The following is a 17,094-nucleotide window of genomic DNA, read 5'->3' as shown; positions in this document are numbered from 1 at the left end:
CGCCACAACTACTGAAGTCCGCGCACCTAGAGCCCGTGCTCTGCAACAAGAGAAGCTACCGCAATGAGAAGCCCGTGCACCACAACGAAGAGTAGCCCCCGCTCGCCGCAACTAGAGAAAGCCCACGTGCAGCAACGAAGACCCAATGCAGCCAAAATTAAATACGTATAAATAAATAAATTTATGGAAAAAAAATCAAATGAGAGATTATAGCAAGAACAATTATTTTAAAGAATGGATAGAAATTTTTACTAAATTTTACAAATAACCATATTTCTATATTATAAATAACCATATTTCTATAAACTCTTGATTAGTTTTAAATTAATTCTTATTTTTATATATTAGCCTTTTTATTTCCTCTATTGATAGTCATTTTAATCATGAATTTGCCTGTCTGCACAAGGCAAGTGTTTTTATTTCTAAGTACACCAAATCATTTAATTCCAAATCCATACTCCCAAGCATTACTTGTCTATCATTTATGACATCAATGACACATCGGCAAAGAAATATTTTTTATGCCCAGCTATCCATTTAATAATTGTTAAATCTTTCACTCCTTTCCCTGTCAGTCTTAACTGATGCAATTATCTCTGCACCAGAACATTTAATTCTGTTTAGTATCTTCAATATCTTTATGTATATCAAGTATCTAGTCTCTAAAACTGATATTGAGAGTATAAAAATTAGACTAAGTGAATTTGAAACGAAGGCTGGATATTAATATTATTGGGTGGTTGCATAGACAGTTTTTGACATGCTAAATCTGTTTTTTAGCTTCACTGTTTATGATGAAGAACTTTAAAAAGACAATGTTAGAAACAGATTTCTAATTTTTCACACCTCCTTAGCACCAGGTTGTAAGCTCTGTTGAAAATTTGAACAGGCTGATCTAGTTTCATTGCTAAACTACTTACAATCCCATGAGCAGTCTCTCAGTGGCTGCCAAATGCTCCTTGCTACTTGTTAGCTAGCTGTGATCCAGCTAACTCTTGGCATTTTATCACTTAGGAGACACATGTGGATACTGATACGTGTCATTAGTCAACAATGGAATTATACAATGGATCAGGAATAAGAGAGTTCTTTTTTCTAAATCCAACATGACTTTTTAAAAACTTTTTATTTTATATTGGAGTATAGTAGATTAACAATGTTGTGTTAGTTTCAGGTGTACAACAAAGTGACTCAGTTATTCATATACATGTGTCTATTCTTTTTCAAATTCTTTTCCTGATTAGGTTGTTACGTAATATTGAGCAGAGTTTCCTGTGCTGTACAGTAGGTCCTTGTTGGTTATCCATTTTAAATATAGCAGTGGGTAGGAATCTAGATCCCACATGACTTTTTACTGTCCGTTAGGAGAACTTAATCTGTTCTAAGTTCTCTATGTCTGTGGCTTCTCGAGTTAATGACACTGGGATTTAAGGACAAAAGATGGGGAGTGGATTTTGGATGTAGCATTTTGCAGCACATACTACTCACCAGTGTTAAATGTAACAGCTAGACTATTCTTTATAAAATAGCCCTCTTTCTAGCCCTCTACAATCTTTTTATTGTTTATTTCCTAACCTTGATTTATTTCCTCTAAGGATGTAGGCGAGAGGGAGGTTATTGTCTTTTGAGGATTTGTTTTATTAAAAATAACAAAACAACAGATATCTACCACCCACAACTAAATGGATTAATTTATTTCTTTAAAAAAATTACCCTTTGTATATAGAGATAGGAATCAGTGTGAAGGAATTGTTTTAGTAACATTCATGCTGTTAAACGATAGTATTTTATTGAGAGGCTGAAGCTTAAGGATACTACGAGGAGGTCAACGCTAAAGTAGGTCTCTAAGGAGATTCCTTACGCTTCCCCTTTGAATGCCTTGACTAGAGGAAACCAAAGGATTCTGTAAGTGCCTCATGCCTGGTTTAAGAGAGTCATTCCTTCATTAAAAAATATTTATTGGGTACTCACTAGTTTAGGTGCTGGAGATACAGAGATAACCAAGACAAAATGTGTTATAGTAGTTTAATTTCAAGAGAAATTAGGAACAGCTGTTTTTTGAAGTTAATTCTCCTACTGTGTCTTCCCTCTACCTTTGCACATATAGTGAATCAACCAAAAGAATTTTAAAACTACAGGTGGGGATTTGTTAATTTGAAGGCTTTATGTTTGAATCTTTTTTTTTCCTTTTTCCTTGCTAAATGTAAGAAGACGGCAAAATCAGTTTTCATCACTGAAGTTTGGGATGGATGTATGTTTTCTCATATTAAATGGCTACTTTCTCTTGCTTTTCAGTTTCAACACTGCATCTTTTTGGAATATTAAAAGAATGGCATGCAAAAGACAGGTTATTTAATAGGTAAATGTGTGAAAAGTAGATATAGGATATCATGGCCAGGCTGACAGACATAGCTGTTTATTGGTAGTTGGACTTTTCATTGTATGAGTACTTACCTAATGATGTTTATACATAGTTCGTAACTCTGCCTCATAGGAATATATTGTGAGGCATGATTAAATGTTATCCACAAGTGGCACACATTCCTGAAAAGTTTTATGAACATTAAATTGTGTTATTATAACTAGCATGTATAATATAAAGAAAACTTTTGATGAATCCTGTTCATAAGATTAAAAAAATTGTTTCTATGATTTAAACAGTCATATCCATTTTAACTGTTCTGTAAATTCAGATTAAACACATTAGGTCATTTTTATTGACTGACTTTTGTGAAATAATGATTTGTTTTATATAGATGTATTATACACACATGCATAGATATTGACATATGTACATATATGTGTATGTAGAGAGAGAGTTAGGAATTAGCTCTGAACTATAGGTAGTATTCACCTTTTATTTATGTGTAGCTTGGAGAACTTTTTTGCAAATTAACAATACTGTCTTTAAAACCTTTTTTATATGTTATCCATAGTTCCTTATTTTCTACCATTTCCTTCAGAGCAAGAGATTTAATCTCAAATTAGGTAGCTAGATTATAGAGGGAAGTAAATTCTTTACCCCTTTTCCAGACTGTGAAGTCCTTATTTACAAGTGTAGTTGAGAATTTGCTGTAATTAGACTCCAAATGACATTATGTGTTGTAGATGTGCTGTTAAATACTTAACTGTCTTAGTACTGTTAGATGATACCTCTTGGCAAGCATGTAACAGATTTTGTTCATGTGAATGGTAAAAATTTGTTTCCTTGTTAGATTTTGTAATTTTCACAAGGTAAATTTGAAATAATTTTATTTGGTGGTATGGTTATGACATTTTCTCACATTTTAAAGTTCAAGAATTAAGCAGAGGGAAGTCTCTTAGGTGCTTGTTGAATGAATATATCTAAATTCTGAGTTATATTTTCAAACATGAAATTAATGCAAAATATTTTACTATAAATCTAGCCAGTTTTCTTTTTATTTATATTTTGATTGTTCTACATGTTCTTTGTTTAAAAATTTTGGGGCATTAAGCTTTTCTACATTTAGGATAATTTCTTTAGGCTAGACTCCCAGTAATGGAATTATTGGGTCAAAGTGTGTGAACTTTTTTTAGCAAGCTTTTGACGTATACTTATTGCCAAATTGGTTTTGAAAAGATATCTTAGATTTTTGTATAGTATGAGTGGCACAAAGTTTAATCTTTTACTGGAGACACAAAGCTACCATTATGATTGTTATTAATTAGAGGACAGTGCTATAACAAGAGTTGTCCTCAGGCCTTCTGAAGGAGGCATGGGGATGTTAGCTCTTACTCTGATTAGACCATACTGGTTTTATGCTTTATTTAGTTTTTCTGCTACATCCATACTAGTTGGACTTCATCTATTGCTTCTTCTATTATTAATATTTCTACCAGTAGCTATAACTCATATTTCCTTCTACTCTTTTTCTCAATGCAGTATGTATATTTCTGTGTATATATGCTCACACTTTTAACAATGAATTACGAACATTTCTTCATTAAACATCTTCAAAAATATATTTTCCCATCACCTGCATATATCACAATCCAACTATTCCCCTTTTATCAGATATTTAGGTTGCCAGTTTTTCACTGCTGTAATTTTACCACGAGCTTCATTATAAATTGTTTGGATTTCGGATTAATTCTTTAAAATAGTATTTTAGAATAGAAATTACTGGGTCAAAGGTCACAAAAGGTTTATTATTTTTTTCCTATTTACTTGTTTATTTCTTTTTAAATACGTAATAGAAGAAGTACGGGGAAATAATCAAACAGAAGAAAGTTTATGCAGTAAAAAAGTCTGCCTCTTATCCTAGGCTCCCACTCCCTAGGAAAAAAACCCCTGCAATAAAAGATACTGTTTGGATACATATGTTTCCACTAGAGGGGGAAGCCTGGTGAGTTAAGCTTGTTGTTCCTGTGCCTGTATGTACATGAATTACCTCTGAAGAATATATGTGTCATATACATGGGAGCGTACTTTACAAGCTATTCTACACTTGTGTTTTTTACTCATTCACTTACCTTTTCACTTCGCCATGTTATTTTCTTGAAAAGCTGTACCATTTACACGTCCATATATTACCCTTTAGGCACCGAATGCTTTAATGTTTTTAGAGTCTTTGGTACATTGATTGGTGAAATTTTAAAATATTGTTTATGGCTGGGAGGTTGAATATTTTTCCTTAGGATTATTTACTGGCCATAGGTAGCCATTCTTATTTGACCTTTAACGTCCATCCTTGCTCATTATTTAAAAATTAAGGTCTTCTTATTCTGGCAGGACATATTATATGAGCTGTTTATATATTAAGCATATTAGCCTTTTGTTGTCCTATTGATTGTATATCCTATTTTCTCAGTTCATTATTGCTTTTTAATTTTATTTGGGGTTTTTTTTGGTGGGGGGTAGTCAGAGGTTTAACATCTTTCTGTGTTCTTTTCATTTTTATATATCTTTAATTCCCTTCTAATTATATATTTTGTAATTAACAAAAAAATCCACTTTTGTTAGAATCATGCGCAAAGTAAAGTGAGTGGGATTTCCCCCTTTCCTTTTGTAAATAGGTTAAAAAGTTAAACTGTAGACTGGTCAACATCCAAATTTATTAGAGATTTTGAATCCATGAAGTCTAGTTGAAATATCAATAGATTTGACCCTATCAGAATTGGAGATTGATAGAATTTGAATTGTGAAGTTTTATCAGTGGTGGTTGACTTTTCCGTTCTGCCTTCGATGGCACCCATGAGTGTATATGTGTGTAACTGAGGGACAGTGAGTTGAATGTGAATCGCATGGGTAGGTGATATGTAATTACTGTTTTGAGGGCAGTGCCAGGTGGGCTCAGGCTTTGGCTATTCTCAGTTCTCTTCCCATTTTAACCTCTACCTTTGCTCTTATTTTTAAAGCTTAAGAGCCCGCAGTAACCAGGGAGTACAGAAGGTCTTGAGCTGTTTCAGATATATTTTGCATTCTGGCTTTGCATTCCTCTCTAGAATTCCTGGTCATGATTTTGTTAACTCAGTCATTGGTATCTATTTGAAATTTAGAATGAAATGAAGGTAATTTAAAGGCATATGATCCATGAATCATTGATATGCTTTTTCATTAATCAATGTTTAAAAAAAAAGTCTGTGTCTACTTTCTGCAAACAAACTCTTACTGCATGATTATTAATTTTTTTCTGTGTAATTGGATCACATTATAAGCCACTAGATTAAATAGCCACTTTGTACTTTATCAAAAGTAGTTAAATTTCTTAAAGATCCTAAAAAGGAAAATGAAAATGTTAATATGAGAGTGTACACATTTTAAATATTTGTATATTCAATATTTATTTTTAAATTTTTACTGTCCAGTAGAAACTGAATCCGAATAAAATGTTTGATGATCTCCTGTCACTAGGTAAGGGACCATGCTATGATTCATCTGCACGGATGGACAAGTGTCACTCCTCACTCCCCTGGAATCATTTGTATTCATACACAAATAATTTATTGCAGGGCTTTTCCCCCAGAACCTCCTGGAGATTCTTACTTCTGGTGGCCCTAATGCCTCTATTGTAGGCAGCTAATGGGAAATACACAGTATCTGTATCTGAAGGTAGAACAAATACTCCTATTGATGTGGCTCCTAGTGGTTCTTCAGGAGCAGGAGAGAGGATAGAAAGGAATGGCAAATGTGAGAGAGGCTGTGGTGTTGGAATCCAGTATGTGACTTGGTAATATAATATGTAACAGAATTAGCTGAAACTGTTGCAGTCATTGTTACTATTTACTGTGCTGTCTGATCCTTTCAACAATACTACAAGGAAAGTATCCTTCCCATTTTACAAATGAGGAAACTGAGACTCAGAAATTGTGTTTCATTGAAAGTGAGCACAGGTACTGTAAACAGAGGGAGAAGGTGAATTTAACTCTGCACATGGTCAAGTTAAGAGAGAGCTATCTTGCTAGAAATTTCAAACAGTAATTTGGAGAAGCAGGTTTGGAGCTTGGTAGAGAGGATAGGGCTAAAGACATAGGTTTGGAAAATCCTATGCACAGAGGTAGTAGTTAAAATGTTGGAGATTTGCTAGTGATGTATTCTGGAGTCATCAAGGCAGTAGAGTTGATTAACTGTTCACCCATATGATGCTCCCTGCTACTCTCTCTGGAGTATAGGTCCTGACTGCCTGGGAAGCGTTCATTTTGTTCAAGGGAGTTACAGAACATGGATATATGAGGCGGTGTTATAGATAGATTTTCTCAGCCCTGTCCCATTTTATCATCCTGTTGATAACAACACGATGTCCTGCTACAGCTCAGATTCTAAAGGTAGGAGGACAAGCACACCCCTAGGAAGACGCTTCAAAATCTTTAGTTCTGCGGTTTGAAACCCCTTCCCCCCATTGATTCTGTGCCTCCGCCAATAGGTCTTTTAGAATCACTGTCCTGAGCCCATTGAGAGAGAGGAGATTGTTGCTTTAAATTCTACTTATAAAGAGATATACTTTTTGCTACCTAATTAATTGGGGGAAAACATAGAAGAAATATATTATCTCCTTTAATATTACAAAGAAGAGGTTACAAGGAAGTGGCTTGCTTAACTTTAAGGAATGGTGTTTATTGCAAGGACACAGCAACAGTTGTGCTCTGGTCTTGACTGTTCTGGGGTCTGTTTTCTTATCGCACCCCCCCTCCCAGACCCACCACAGTGCCTCTGCTTCACTCAGTGCCTCTCACTTCCAACTTCTCCAAGCTTGGTGGAACATCCTTACTGCTGAGCCTTTGACTTAGGCCTGGCTTTCTTGTCCAGACTGCACCACTGGTATGGCTCTAGGCCCAAGATTTTACAAGCCACAAGGAATAACCCGAGGCTGTAGGGCCGTAGGCAGTAGGGCCACACTGCCACTGGCAGGCAATTTTGAGGCTTCAGTCTCTCCAGGAGAAATTCACAAATATTTTTTTTTTCAAGGTGAAATCTGCCATCATGGTCAGGAATCATGTGATGGGTTTGGAAGTAGTTAGTGGAGAGACAGAGTATGTGGGATATGTGTGTTTGAAGAATGTGTGATAAGAATCACCAGTTGGGTTTGTTTGTTTGAAACTACAGGAACATTTCAATTCCCATATCCCATATGACATACTTTGGGGTATGAACCTTCCTCAAGGAGCATCACACAGGGATGTGACATACTACCTGTGTTAGGGTAGAAAAAGAGTTGAGAAGCACTGATCCAGGAAGTGGCATTCAACTTGAAGAGAATAGGAGATGTTTCTAAATTATATTCGTATACTCACTGTCAACAACATACTTTTCATCTATGAGTAACTTTAACAGATGTCTGCTCATGGTGCTTAGTAACTACAGAATAATTCTCATCTTAAGAGTTTGGCAGTTTTGGAATGGAAAGAATTAAATGGACAGAGCAAGTGATTATATACAGGCTTTCCCTTTTCATGACAAATACATGTTATGTTTTCATGAAAATGGGGAAAATATTCATTTTTTCAAATGCCATCAGTCTTTAACAATCATAAATTCACTTGGCAAGAGAAATGGAGTAGCTCTACAGAACTGTGGTTATTGTTACATTGTTTTGTTTACTGTAAACCTGGCTCAATATTGGTAAATACAGTGTAGCAGAAACTGAACTGTTGTGAGCCATCTGGGCATCAGTCCAAGATATCATTAAAAATACTGCCTCAGACTAATTTGGGTTTATGAATAATATTTTGTTAACAGCTTAACTAAAATTGAGCCACATGGTGTAGCTTAAAATTCTGAATCCACAAGATAATGAGAGTAGTATAAATGTATAGTGCATACTTAATATTCTATATTTGAGTGATAAATTTATATGTACTTCCGTGTTAACCTTTAAACTCTAAGCACCCAAATGCTTAATATAATCTGGTACCTTTAAAGTTTACTTAATGCTGTGATTTGCTGTTAATTTGAATTTCTTTTAAACTAAAATATTATTGGTTTAGCAATCTAAACTAAAGAATAAGGAGAGAGTGCCTGAACAAATATATTAAAATGGACATTCAACACCCATTTTGGCATACGGATATGTAAACAGCTGGAGTTTATGTTAACATTCACCAGAAAGATGGAAGGATATAGTGTTGTTGTAAAGGTCCAATAACTTAATTCATTTGTTTTACTAATAATTAGACCTTCAAGTAGGTTATGGGAATTATTAATGTTTGGTTTTAAGTTAGTAATTCATACTAGGTATAACAAAGGGAATTGAGGGCTTGATAAGTTAGATGATCCAAGACAAAAATCCATATTTAGGTGTTTCGTGCCAAGAAAAAATGTGTCTTATTCTTTTGCGTCCTATTTTAATTAAAGTTCTTTATGAACGTATGTGTATAAACTCCCATTGAAAAGATGTTGGAAGAGTTGATTTTCTGTCACTGTTAGTGTGAAAAATATTTCTGTAATGAAAAGGTGTGTGCATTATTTAAAGAATGAATTTTAAATATACCTCTTCTCAATAAATATTTTACTCATTTTACAGGTTAGCACTCTACGTATATGAATATCTGCTCCATGTAGGAGCTCAGAAATCGGCCCAGACATTTTTATCAGAGGTATGTTTTGTATATTTTCTGCATTGTATTTTGATATCCTATATAAGTGAATGAAAAATATACTGTAACAATTATTTGAAAAAAAATCATTATGTGTTTTATAATGAATGCTCAGTTATCAGAATGCATAATATACTCTTTGTAGATTTTTTGTAAGCATTTTTAGTATCTCAAAATTCCATGTCCATGCAAATAACCTCCTACTCAACTTTCCAGCCATTTTTTCCCTGTAGAAATAGAACCTTTAAACACCATCATATCTCTAGTTTTAGCAATATCTTATTTTGGCATTATTCACAATTTTGGAAAATATGGTTTTTGTTTTTGTTTTGTGTGGATAATAGTGGGTTGATGACTGAAACTTCAGTTAGAAAACATTTTGATAATCTTGCTTCAAGTTCTTGTTTCTCTTTCTGTTTTTCTCCTTCACAATATTTTAAACTTTGAGCTCTCATACAATGTTATTTTTTCCTTCTCTAATTTATATAATGATGAGGATGAGGAGGATTTTATTGAGTTATATATATGCCAGGCATATTATCTATAATTATAATAAATATTATATTATCTATAGTTCTTTTAAGAGATTTGCAAGGCATATGGTATTATTCCTGATTTACTGATAAGAGCTACAGGGCTCAGGGAGTTTATATTACTAGCTTATGGTCACATAGCTTAGTAAGTTATGGAACTAGAATTCAAACCTTAGGTCCATGTTAATTCCAAAGCCCCTGGTTTCCCCTCTGTATCTGTGCTGTCCAGTATGGTAGCCACTGGCCAGATACGACTTTTTGAGCACTTGAAATATGGCTAATGCAATTGAGAAGTGCTGTAAGTATGAAGTTACACACTGGATTTTGAACACTTGGTGTGAACAAAAGAATATAAAATATCAATAACTTAAAATTTTTGATCACATTGAAATGATAATATTTTGGATATATTAGACAAAATAAAGTTACTAACATTATTTTTCTTTTTTCTTTTTTTAATGTAATTACTAGAAAATTTTAAATTACATCTGTGGCTCTCATTTGTGGCATATGTTTATGTTTCTGTGGGACAGTGCTGATCAAAATTACATTGTCTCTAGTGATCTCACTAGTTTGCCCCTTCCAGATCAGGGATATGACGGGCAACCCCTTGACCAAAGTGCCCTGCCTGAGGTACAGCCTTCTTGAGATTCACTATCCTCCAACAAGCACACAAGTTAACAAACACACGTGGTAGCCCCCCAATCTTTTATCTAATTAATTAATATATGTGAACTGTTAGGGCCTGTTTGCAAGTAAGAAAATTGAGAGGTATGCTCAGAACTTAAGAAGTCAATTGTTTTACTATAGAAGGAATATATGCAATGTAATAAAAATGTGATTTCAAAGTTTATTTAAATCAAAACAGAAGTTTAATATATCCATATCTCATTAAATAATTAATTAGAAGACTTTGGTCTGTAACCTTTCTGAGTCACATTCACTGTTTGATATTATAAAGTGACTGAGATTGCAAAGAGAATGCTTTTAATAATTATATTCTTAATCACTGCCAACTTATATTTAAAAGAAACTAAAGCTACTTATGGAGATTTTCAAGTTTTATTTTAATGCATTTGAAAACTTGATGAAACTTGATAAAAGAATTTACTGGTCACTTTCCTTATATAAAGGAGCATTTTGGATTGGCTCAATTTTCTGAGTCCTCGGGGGTTCCCAAGACTATTTTTTCTTAGCAACACTAATAATCACTTCATCAAAGAAGAAAAATGTTGCTAACGTATTTAAGGAAGTTCAGGTACTAAGACTCAAATAAGTTATGTGGATTGAACAGATAACTAGATACTGTACTGATATGCTTCTGACTCGATGGACAATGGATATACAACTTTTCTAGAGCTACTTGGTAAAAATAAAATTATAATTCCAGAAGAGATTTACACATTTTTTAACAAGTATTTACCATGATTTTATTTTCTCCGGCTGCATTTGGAATACAAAATTGAGGATATCTCTGAATTATTAATCTGGTCAGTTTCACAAGAGGAATCAGTTAAGCTGAAAATAAACTATTTTCACCAGGAAGACACAATATTATTGGACTTTGGAGAGGGGTGTATGTGATTCCCAGAATAGTTACATGGAAATCGTTGAACATAAAGCAATCGTATATATTTTTGTGGGTACATACTTACGAATGTGAAGTATAGTAAAGGTCTGAAAGAATATACATTCCAGACTAGTTGTTGATGGGAGTGGGGATGTTAAAGGAATCGAAGGGGAATTTTACCCTTACTTGTAGAATGTTTTAAAACAAGAAATATATATGTATATATATTTGTATAGTTATTTAAAAATAAAAATAATAGAAGATAAAATACAAAATTACCTTGATTTTAAAATGGAAGTCTGGAGGTAGATTTGTAATAGGCCATTGCTGAGTATACCCTAGAGTTCTAGATACAGTCGTCCCTCCGTATCCACTGGGTATTGGTTCCAGGACCTCCCCACCCCTACCCCACTGCTGTGGATGCCAGAATCCACAGAGATCAGGTCCCTTATGTGAAATAGCACAGTGTTTGCACATTGCCTACACTTATCTTCCCATGTATTTTAAATCGTCTCTAGGTTACTTCTAATACTTAACAGTGCAAATGCTATGTAATAGATGTAAGTACAATGAAAATGATATGTAAATAGTTGCCCGTAGGAAGCAATTTCAAGTTTGGCTTTTTGGAACTTTCTGGAATTTTTTTTCCAAGTATTTTCTCTCCGTGGTTGGTTGAATCTGTGGATGTGAAACCTACAGATAGAGAGGGTTGACTGTAATTTCAATTGGTTAAATTTCAATAGCTTGCTATATTGTCCTCCCTCATATTTTAGGTTTCCATAATACCAGCTTGCTTGTGTTTGCCTATACATACCAGAAGCCTTCTCTCATCTGGGCATTACTCGGTGCTATTCACTGCCTAAAATCTCCTCCCCTTCTCTCCTTGACTAGCTTAGAAGTAGCTTTTTCTAGGAAAGCTTTCTCAGGGCTCCACCTCTCTGTGCTGATAGTGCATTCTTACCTAAAAGCCTTTGCATATTCTGCCAAGAAGCTTGGACTTATCTTCTCGGCAAAAGAGAACTTTTATTCTTTTAAGTAAAAGAATAGCATCGTTAGGTTTGTACTGCAGTGTCTGTGTGAATGGCAGTACCCATTCTCTTTAACTATGGACAACAAAGAAAGGAGAATGTAATCTTTTAGAGCTTTGTACCCTATTTAGCATTGCTTTCTCTCTTCCTTTCACTTGGATCATCTGGAAAATTTAAGGCTGCTCATTGTAGAATGACTTCTTCAGTTATTTGAGTAGTGAAGGACCATCTTATCTAAATTCTTACTCTATACCCAGATTTTTACCTAATTCAGAACTGTTATACAAGGAACTTAAAAATCAGGGGGAGCTATTTATTTGGGTTGGGTATTTGTGATAAAAAGGAAATGACTGAAGTGGCACCAATTACTCAAGTATTCGATGTTCTCACACTGGTTCAAGGCGAAGTAGAATGCTTCTTCCAATTTCGGCATTCTCCCTCAGGATGAATGAGGATATAGATGACTATGATGTTAATGAGCCCTTGTGAGCCAGGATTTACTGTGCTGGGCCACCTCTTTCGTTTATATGGGTTTGCTTTCTGGATGAAGTTGTGAGAAGGTCAAGTTGGAACTCCAGGCATCATCTGAACAAGTAAGATGTGTATCTCAGCAGCCTAATCTCTCACTTGGGCTTAGCCTTTCTTATACTGCCCTTGGCCTAGCCTGTCAGAAATTGGACTGCTTCTGATAGCTTTTGTTATCAGTCAGAATAGTAGGGCACTATTAGCCCAGCTATTTTTTTTCTTAGTTAAAAGAGATAACATTGGGATAACAGTAGAAATTAAAACATTTCTCTAGCCAGGCTGTGTTAAAGGTCATTCTTATCTCTGATTCATCATAGATCCTAAACCACTACCTGAATCCTAAATGTAGTTTGTATGACTTTTCATTTTCTTACCACCAAGAGGACAAAATGGAATATTCTTTAGAAATATTCTCAATACAGAGCCCCTCCTCTGCTTTATATTTTATTATCTTTCAGTATTCAGTAATTATAAACAGAATGCTAAGAAATCTTCTTTGCAATTCTATATCAATTTTTGTTATTTTGGGTTCTTTAAAAACGATTCTTTTCCTGCGTTATATTATTTCATTATGCAAAGATAATTCCTGCTTGTTTCTGAAATTTTGTATGGTATTCATGCCTCAGAATGAGGCTTGGTGTCTGTAGCAAATAAAATTAAGAATTAGAGTGTTGCAGAGATCTAGGTTTTTTTTCTCTTCTTAAAAATTTTACATTGTTTATACTATATTACTAGCCCTTATTTGCCATAAATTAGCCAATAAGTTAGCCAGAAATAGAAGCTTAAAAATATCTAATGGATTGTTTCTTCAGATTTTATTAGGAATGCTAAATTATTGAACTCCATAGACTCCAAAATTCTGTTCTGTTTATTTTTTCACCTATATGAAGAGAGAAAATAATAATAATAATTTCCTAACCTTACCTGTTTCTTGAACTTTAATTTGGAGGCAACATAGTGTAGTGGGTAAGAGCGATCACTTAAGGGCCACACTGCTGGATTTGAATTGTGTTCTACATTATATTTACTCATTCAGTTTTCTTAATTATAAAAAGAAGATAATCATAATAATACTTTAAAGTGGCGCTGAGGTTTAATTGAGTTACTACATGTAAAGTGATTTGAAGGGCCTGGCATGTGGTAAGTGCTCAAAGGTGTTATTTTAATGCTTGACTGATTCTTTTCTTTTTTTTTTTTTTTGCTATGGGATCTTAGTTCCCTGACCAGGGATTGGACCTGGGCCCTGGCAGTGAAAGCCCTGAGTCCTAACCACTGGACTGCCAAGGAATTCCCCTCTTTTCTATCGTGTGTAGTTTATTTCTTTAGAGTACAAGTATAAATATATATCCTACGTGCACGTGTGTGCTCCAAGTATCTGTCACCTGGATGGCCCACAATCCTCCTACCTCCTGGGGCTACCTTTTCTAGCAAAATGGCTCCAGCTCTAATCCCTAATATAATAGGTTGTCTCAAGTCCTCTCTAACATCTCTGGGGCTTACTAGGGGGAGGGAGGACAGTATGGTTCTCTTGCTGTAATTTCTTGCTCTCACTAAGTATTACAGCCCTGCTGCTTCTCCTCCTTATGGCTGATACCTTTTCTTTGCCTTAACTTTCCTGTTTCCTTCATATGCATCAAGGAGTTTTCCCAATAAAGGGTATTCCTTTTTAAGAGGACTTCTACCTTCCTTCTAAAGCAGAGCAGGACTATTCAATAAAACTTCCCATGATTATGGAAATGATCTCTAATCTCTGCTGTATAGTAAGTTCTCCACTAGTCACATGTGACTACTGAGCCCTTGAAAAGTGGCTAGAGCAATTGAGGAATATTCAATTAATTTTAAATGTAAAGAGCCACATGTGGTTAATGAGTACCACATTGAACAGCACAGTTTTGGATTATATCTGCTTCAAAGTACAGTCAGATTTTTCTTCCTGTTACACATCTATCAGCTTTACTTTTTTAAATTAGGATGGAAAAATTTTTACTGTTTTTTACATTTAGTTTAGTTGTGTGGATGCACCGATACTTCTATACATGGAAGGTTTTAGAAAATTAGTAGGAACAGTGGATTATATCTAAATTAGAAGTCTCAGGATTTTGTCTAGCAACAAATGTGTACATAGGTATGCATTCTTTTCTTAACACAGGAACTAGCTTTATCCTTTCAGGGTATTAATTTTTTTAATATTGGTTTTCAAAAAGTATGAAAGGTTTTAGGAATACTCTGTAAAGTTTGTATCCCATGAGCTTCACATGAACTGCTGTGCTGTTGGAGATGCTGTTGACTGTCTAAAGTGGTCCCACATTGATGAGGCTGGAACCCCCCAAAAAAGGTGCTGTCGACATCCAGAATTGCCCCACCTCGGCTTTGTTGCTCCTGCTGCAACCAGCAACTACTCCTTTGGAGCCAGGGGCAGGAAGCTTCTCTTCTTCCTCCTGCCTTTTGATCTCCTACTAGTGTCTCCTGATAGCAGAACTTAACAGGAAACTGGCTGGCAAGGAGCCTAGGAAATGTAATTTTCAGAATCCAAGCACCAAGTGTAGAATGGAGTGTAGGAGGGGTGGGTTTGGGGCAGAGAGATAATAGGTAACTGACCAGTATACCTTGCTGGAAGCAAATGATGATGAGATGATAAGTAAATGTGTGTGTGTGTATGTATATATGTTTGTATGTGTGTGTATCACAAATTTTTTTTATTATGCGCTCTGTTCTGTGCTTTGATTTTTGTTTCACTTGTTCGACTTCAGTTGTTTTATATTGGTTCATTAAATTTATAATTCTCTATTTGTGGTTGTAGGGTATTTCGTTCTATGAAATGTGCCATAATTTCACCAGCCCCCTACTGATGGACATTTAGATTGTTTCCAGTCTTTTGCAATTACAAATGATGCTTCAATGAAAATTGTTTCATATATAATTTTGCACATGTGACCATATTTATAGAATAAATTCCTAGAAGAAGAATTGCTATCAGATAGTGATAGTTTGTAATTTATAATTTTCAGATATAAACCATATGGCATGTCTTACTCTTGCCAATATACCTTTCATTCATGATTCAATGTTTGGCTGTGCATTTACATAGAGATGCTGAAAACACTAGATCATATGATAGAGACACTGCATAATCACAGACAGGGCCCTCAGATGCAGAATATGGCAGTGGGAATTGGCCTTGGGATTTACAAGGTTACAGGAGAATACGGCCTTTAGCTGGACTAATGTCGGAAGGAAGGGAGGTGGATGATTAAACAGCAAAAAGCCTAAGGACTAGGGACTACACATTGGGCCTGGAATAATGCAAGAAGGAAAAATAGAATAAAGAGAGAGAGATTGTTTGCACAGATGCCGCTTAAACACCTAAACAAGCCTGAAGCCCATGAAACTCAGTACAACAGAAAATGCCTCTTCATAAATAGCAGAAGAATTGTTCCTAAAATGACTGTTGACATTTAGAAGTATTTTCTGGCTATTCCTCAACCCCATCCATCATTAATACACGTTTGCTAAAAAAATTAAACTACATATGTGGATGTGAATATGATTTTAAAATGAAAGTCTTCCTTTAGCTTTTTCCAGAGATAATAGTTGTAAGTTTGGTGTCATTTTTAATATGCATACACCCAAATGCAATCTACATATTCATACATTTCTTTTTAAACAGGAAAGGTTTTATACTATATGTATTTGTTCTCCAACCTTTTGTAATCTCCAGTTTGAAAAACCAATATAGCATGGCTATTTTTCCATATAGATATATCTTATTCATTTTAATGATTACACACTGTTCTGTAGTATTTAAGCACCAAAATTTATTTTACATTCACTATTGGTGAATGTTTTTCAGGTTGTTTCTAATTTTCATTGTTTCTAAAAATGCTGCAGTAAATGTGCCAAAGTTTTCTATAGATCAGGTTCTGTTTTCTTGAGCATCATCTCATGCTTTCTCTAAACAAGTATATCTAGAGTAGTAATTAGTTTGGAGGCAAAAACTACCATTCACTATGGAAACATATTCCTATGTATAACGACCTCTTCTTTGCAAATACCTAAAACGTTAGTTGTTGTTCATTGAATAACTGTGAGTTTTGTGTTAACTTCAGTATGATGGACAAAAGTTTTAGCTGTTTCTGCCACAGACTTGCAATTTAAAGTGAGAAAGATGAACTTTACTCACGATATAGTAAAGAATGTTTGAGGATGAAAAAGATGATGTATGTGAAACATTTTGAGTTTCTCTTAGGAATAATAAGATGTAATACTGTTTAAAATACAGATGCTTTACCTTCAGACTTCCTCTTGTGAAAGACCATATCAAATATAAACCATATAGTTATTTTCCTAGAGTACCTTTTCTCCTGAAATAGCTGATGATTGGTTG

General features: G+C 34.6%; 1 protein-coding gene across 7 annotated transcripts in view; it reads left to right on the top strand.

The window, feature by feature from the left end:
* Nucleotides 1–17,094, top strand: part of SSBP2 (single stranded DNA binding protein 2) — a 304,079-nt gene that overhangs the window by 62,982 nt on the left and 224,003 nt on the right. For all 7 annotated transcript variants that reach the window (XM_036847746.1, XM_036847742.1, XM_036847745.1 and 4 more), the window contains one exon: nucleotides 8,982–9,054. In XM_036847746.1, coding sequence (XP_036703641.1) covers nucleotides 8,982–9,054 — 73 coding nt within the window. The remainder of the gene's footprint in view (nucleotides 1–8,981; nucleotides 9,055–17,094) is intronic.

Source organism: Balaenoptera musculus, chromosome 3, assembly GCF_009873245.2.
Source record: "Balaenoptera musculus isolate JJ_BM4_2016_0621 chromosome 3, mBalMus1.pri.v3, whole genome shotgun sequence".
Taxonomy (NCBI): Eukaryota; Metazoa; Chordata; class Mammalia; order Artiodactyla; family Balaenopteridae; genus Balaenoptera; species Balaenoptera musculus.
Note: the sequence above shows the minus strand (reverse complement) of the source record. Positions and strands in the feature narration are given on the sequence as shown.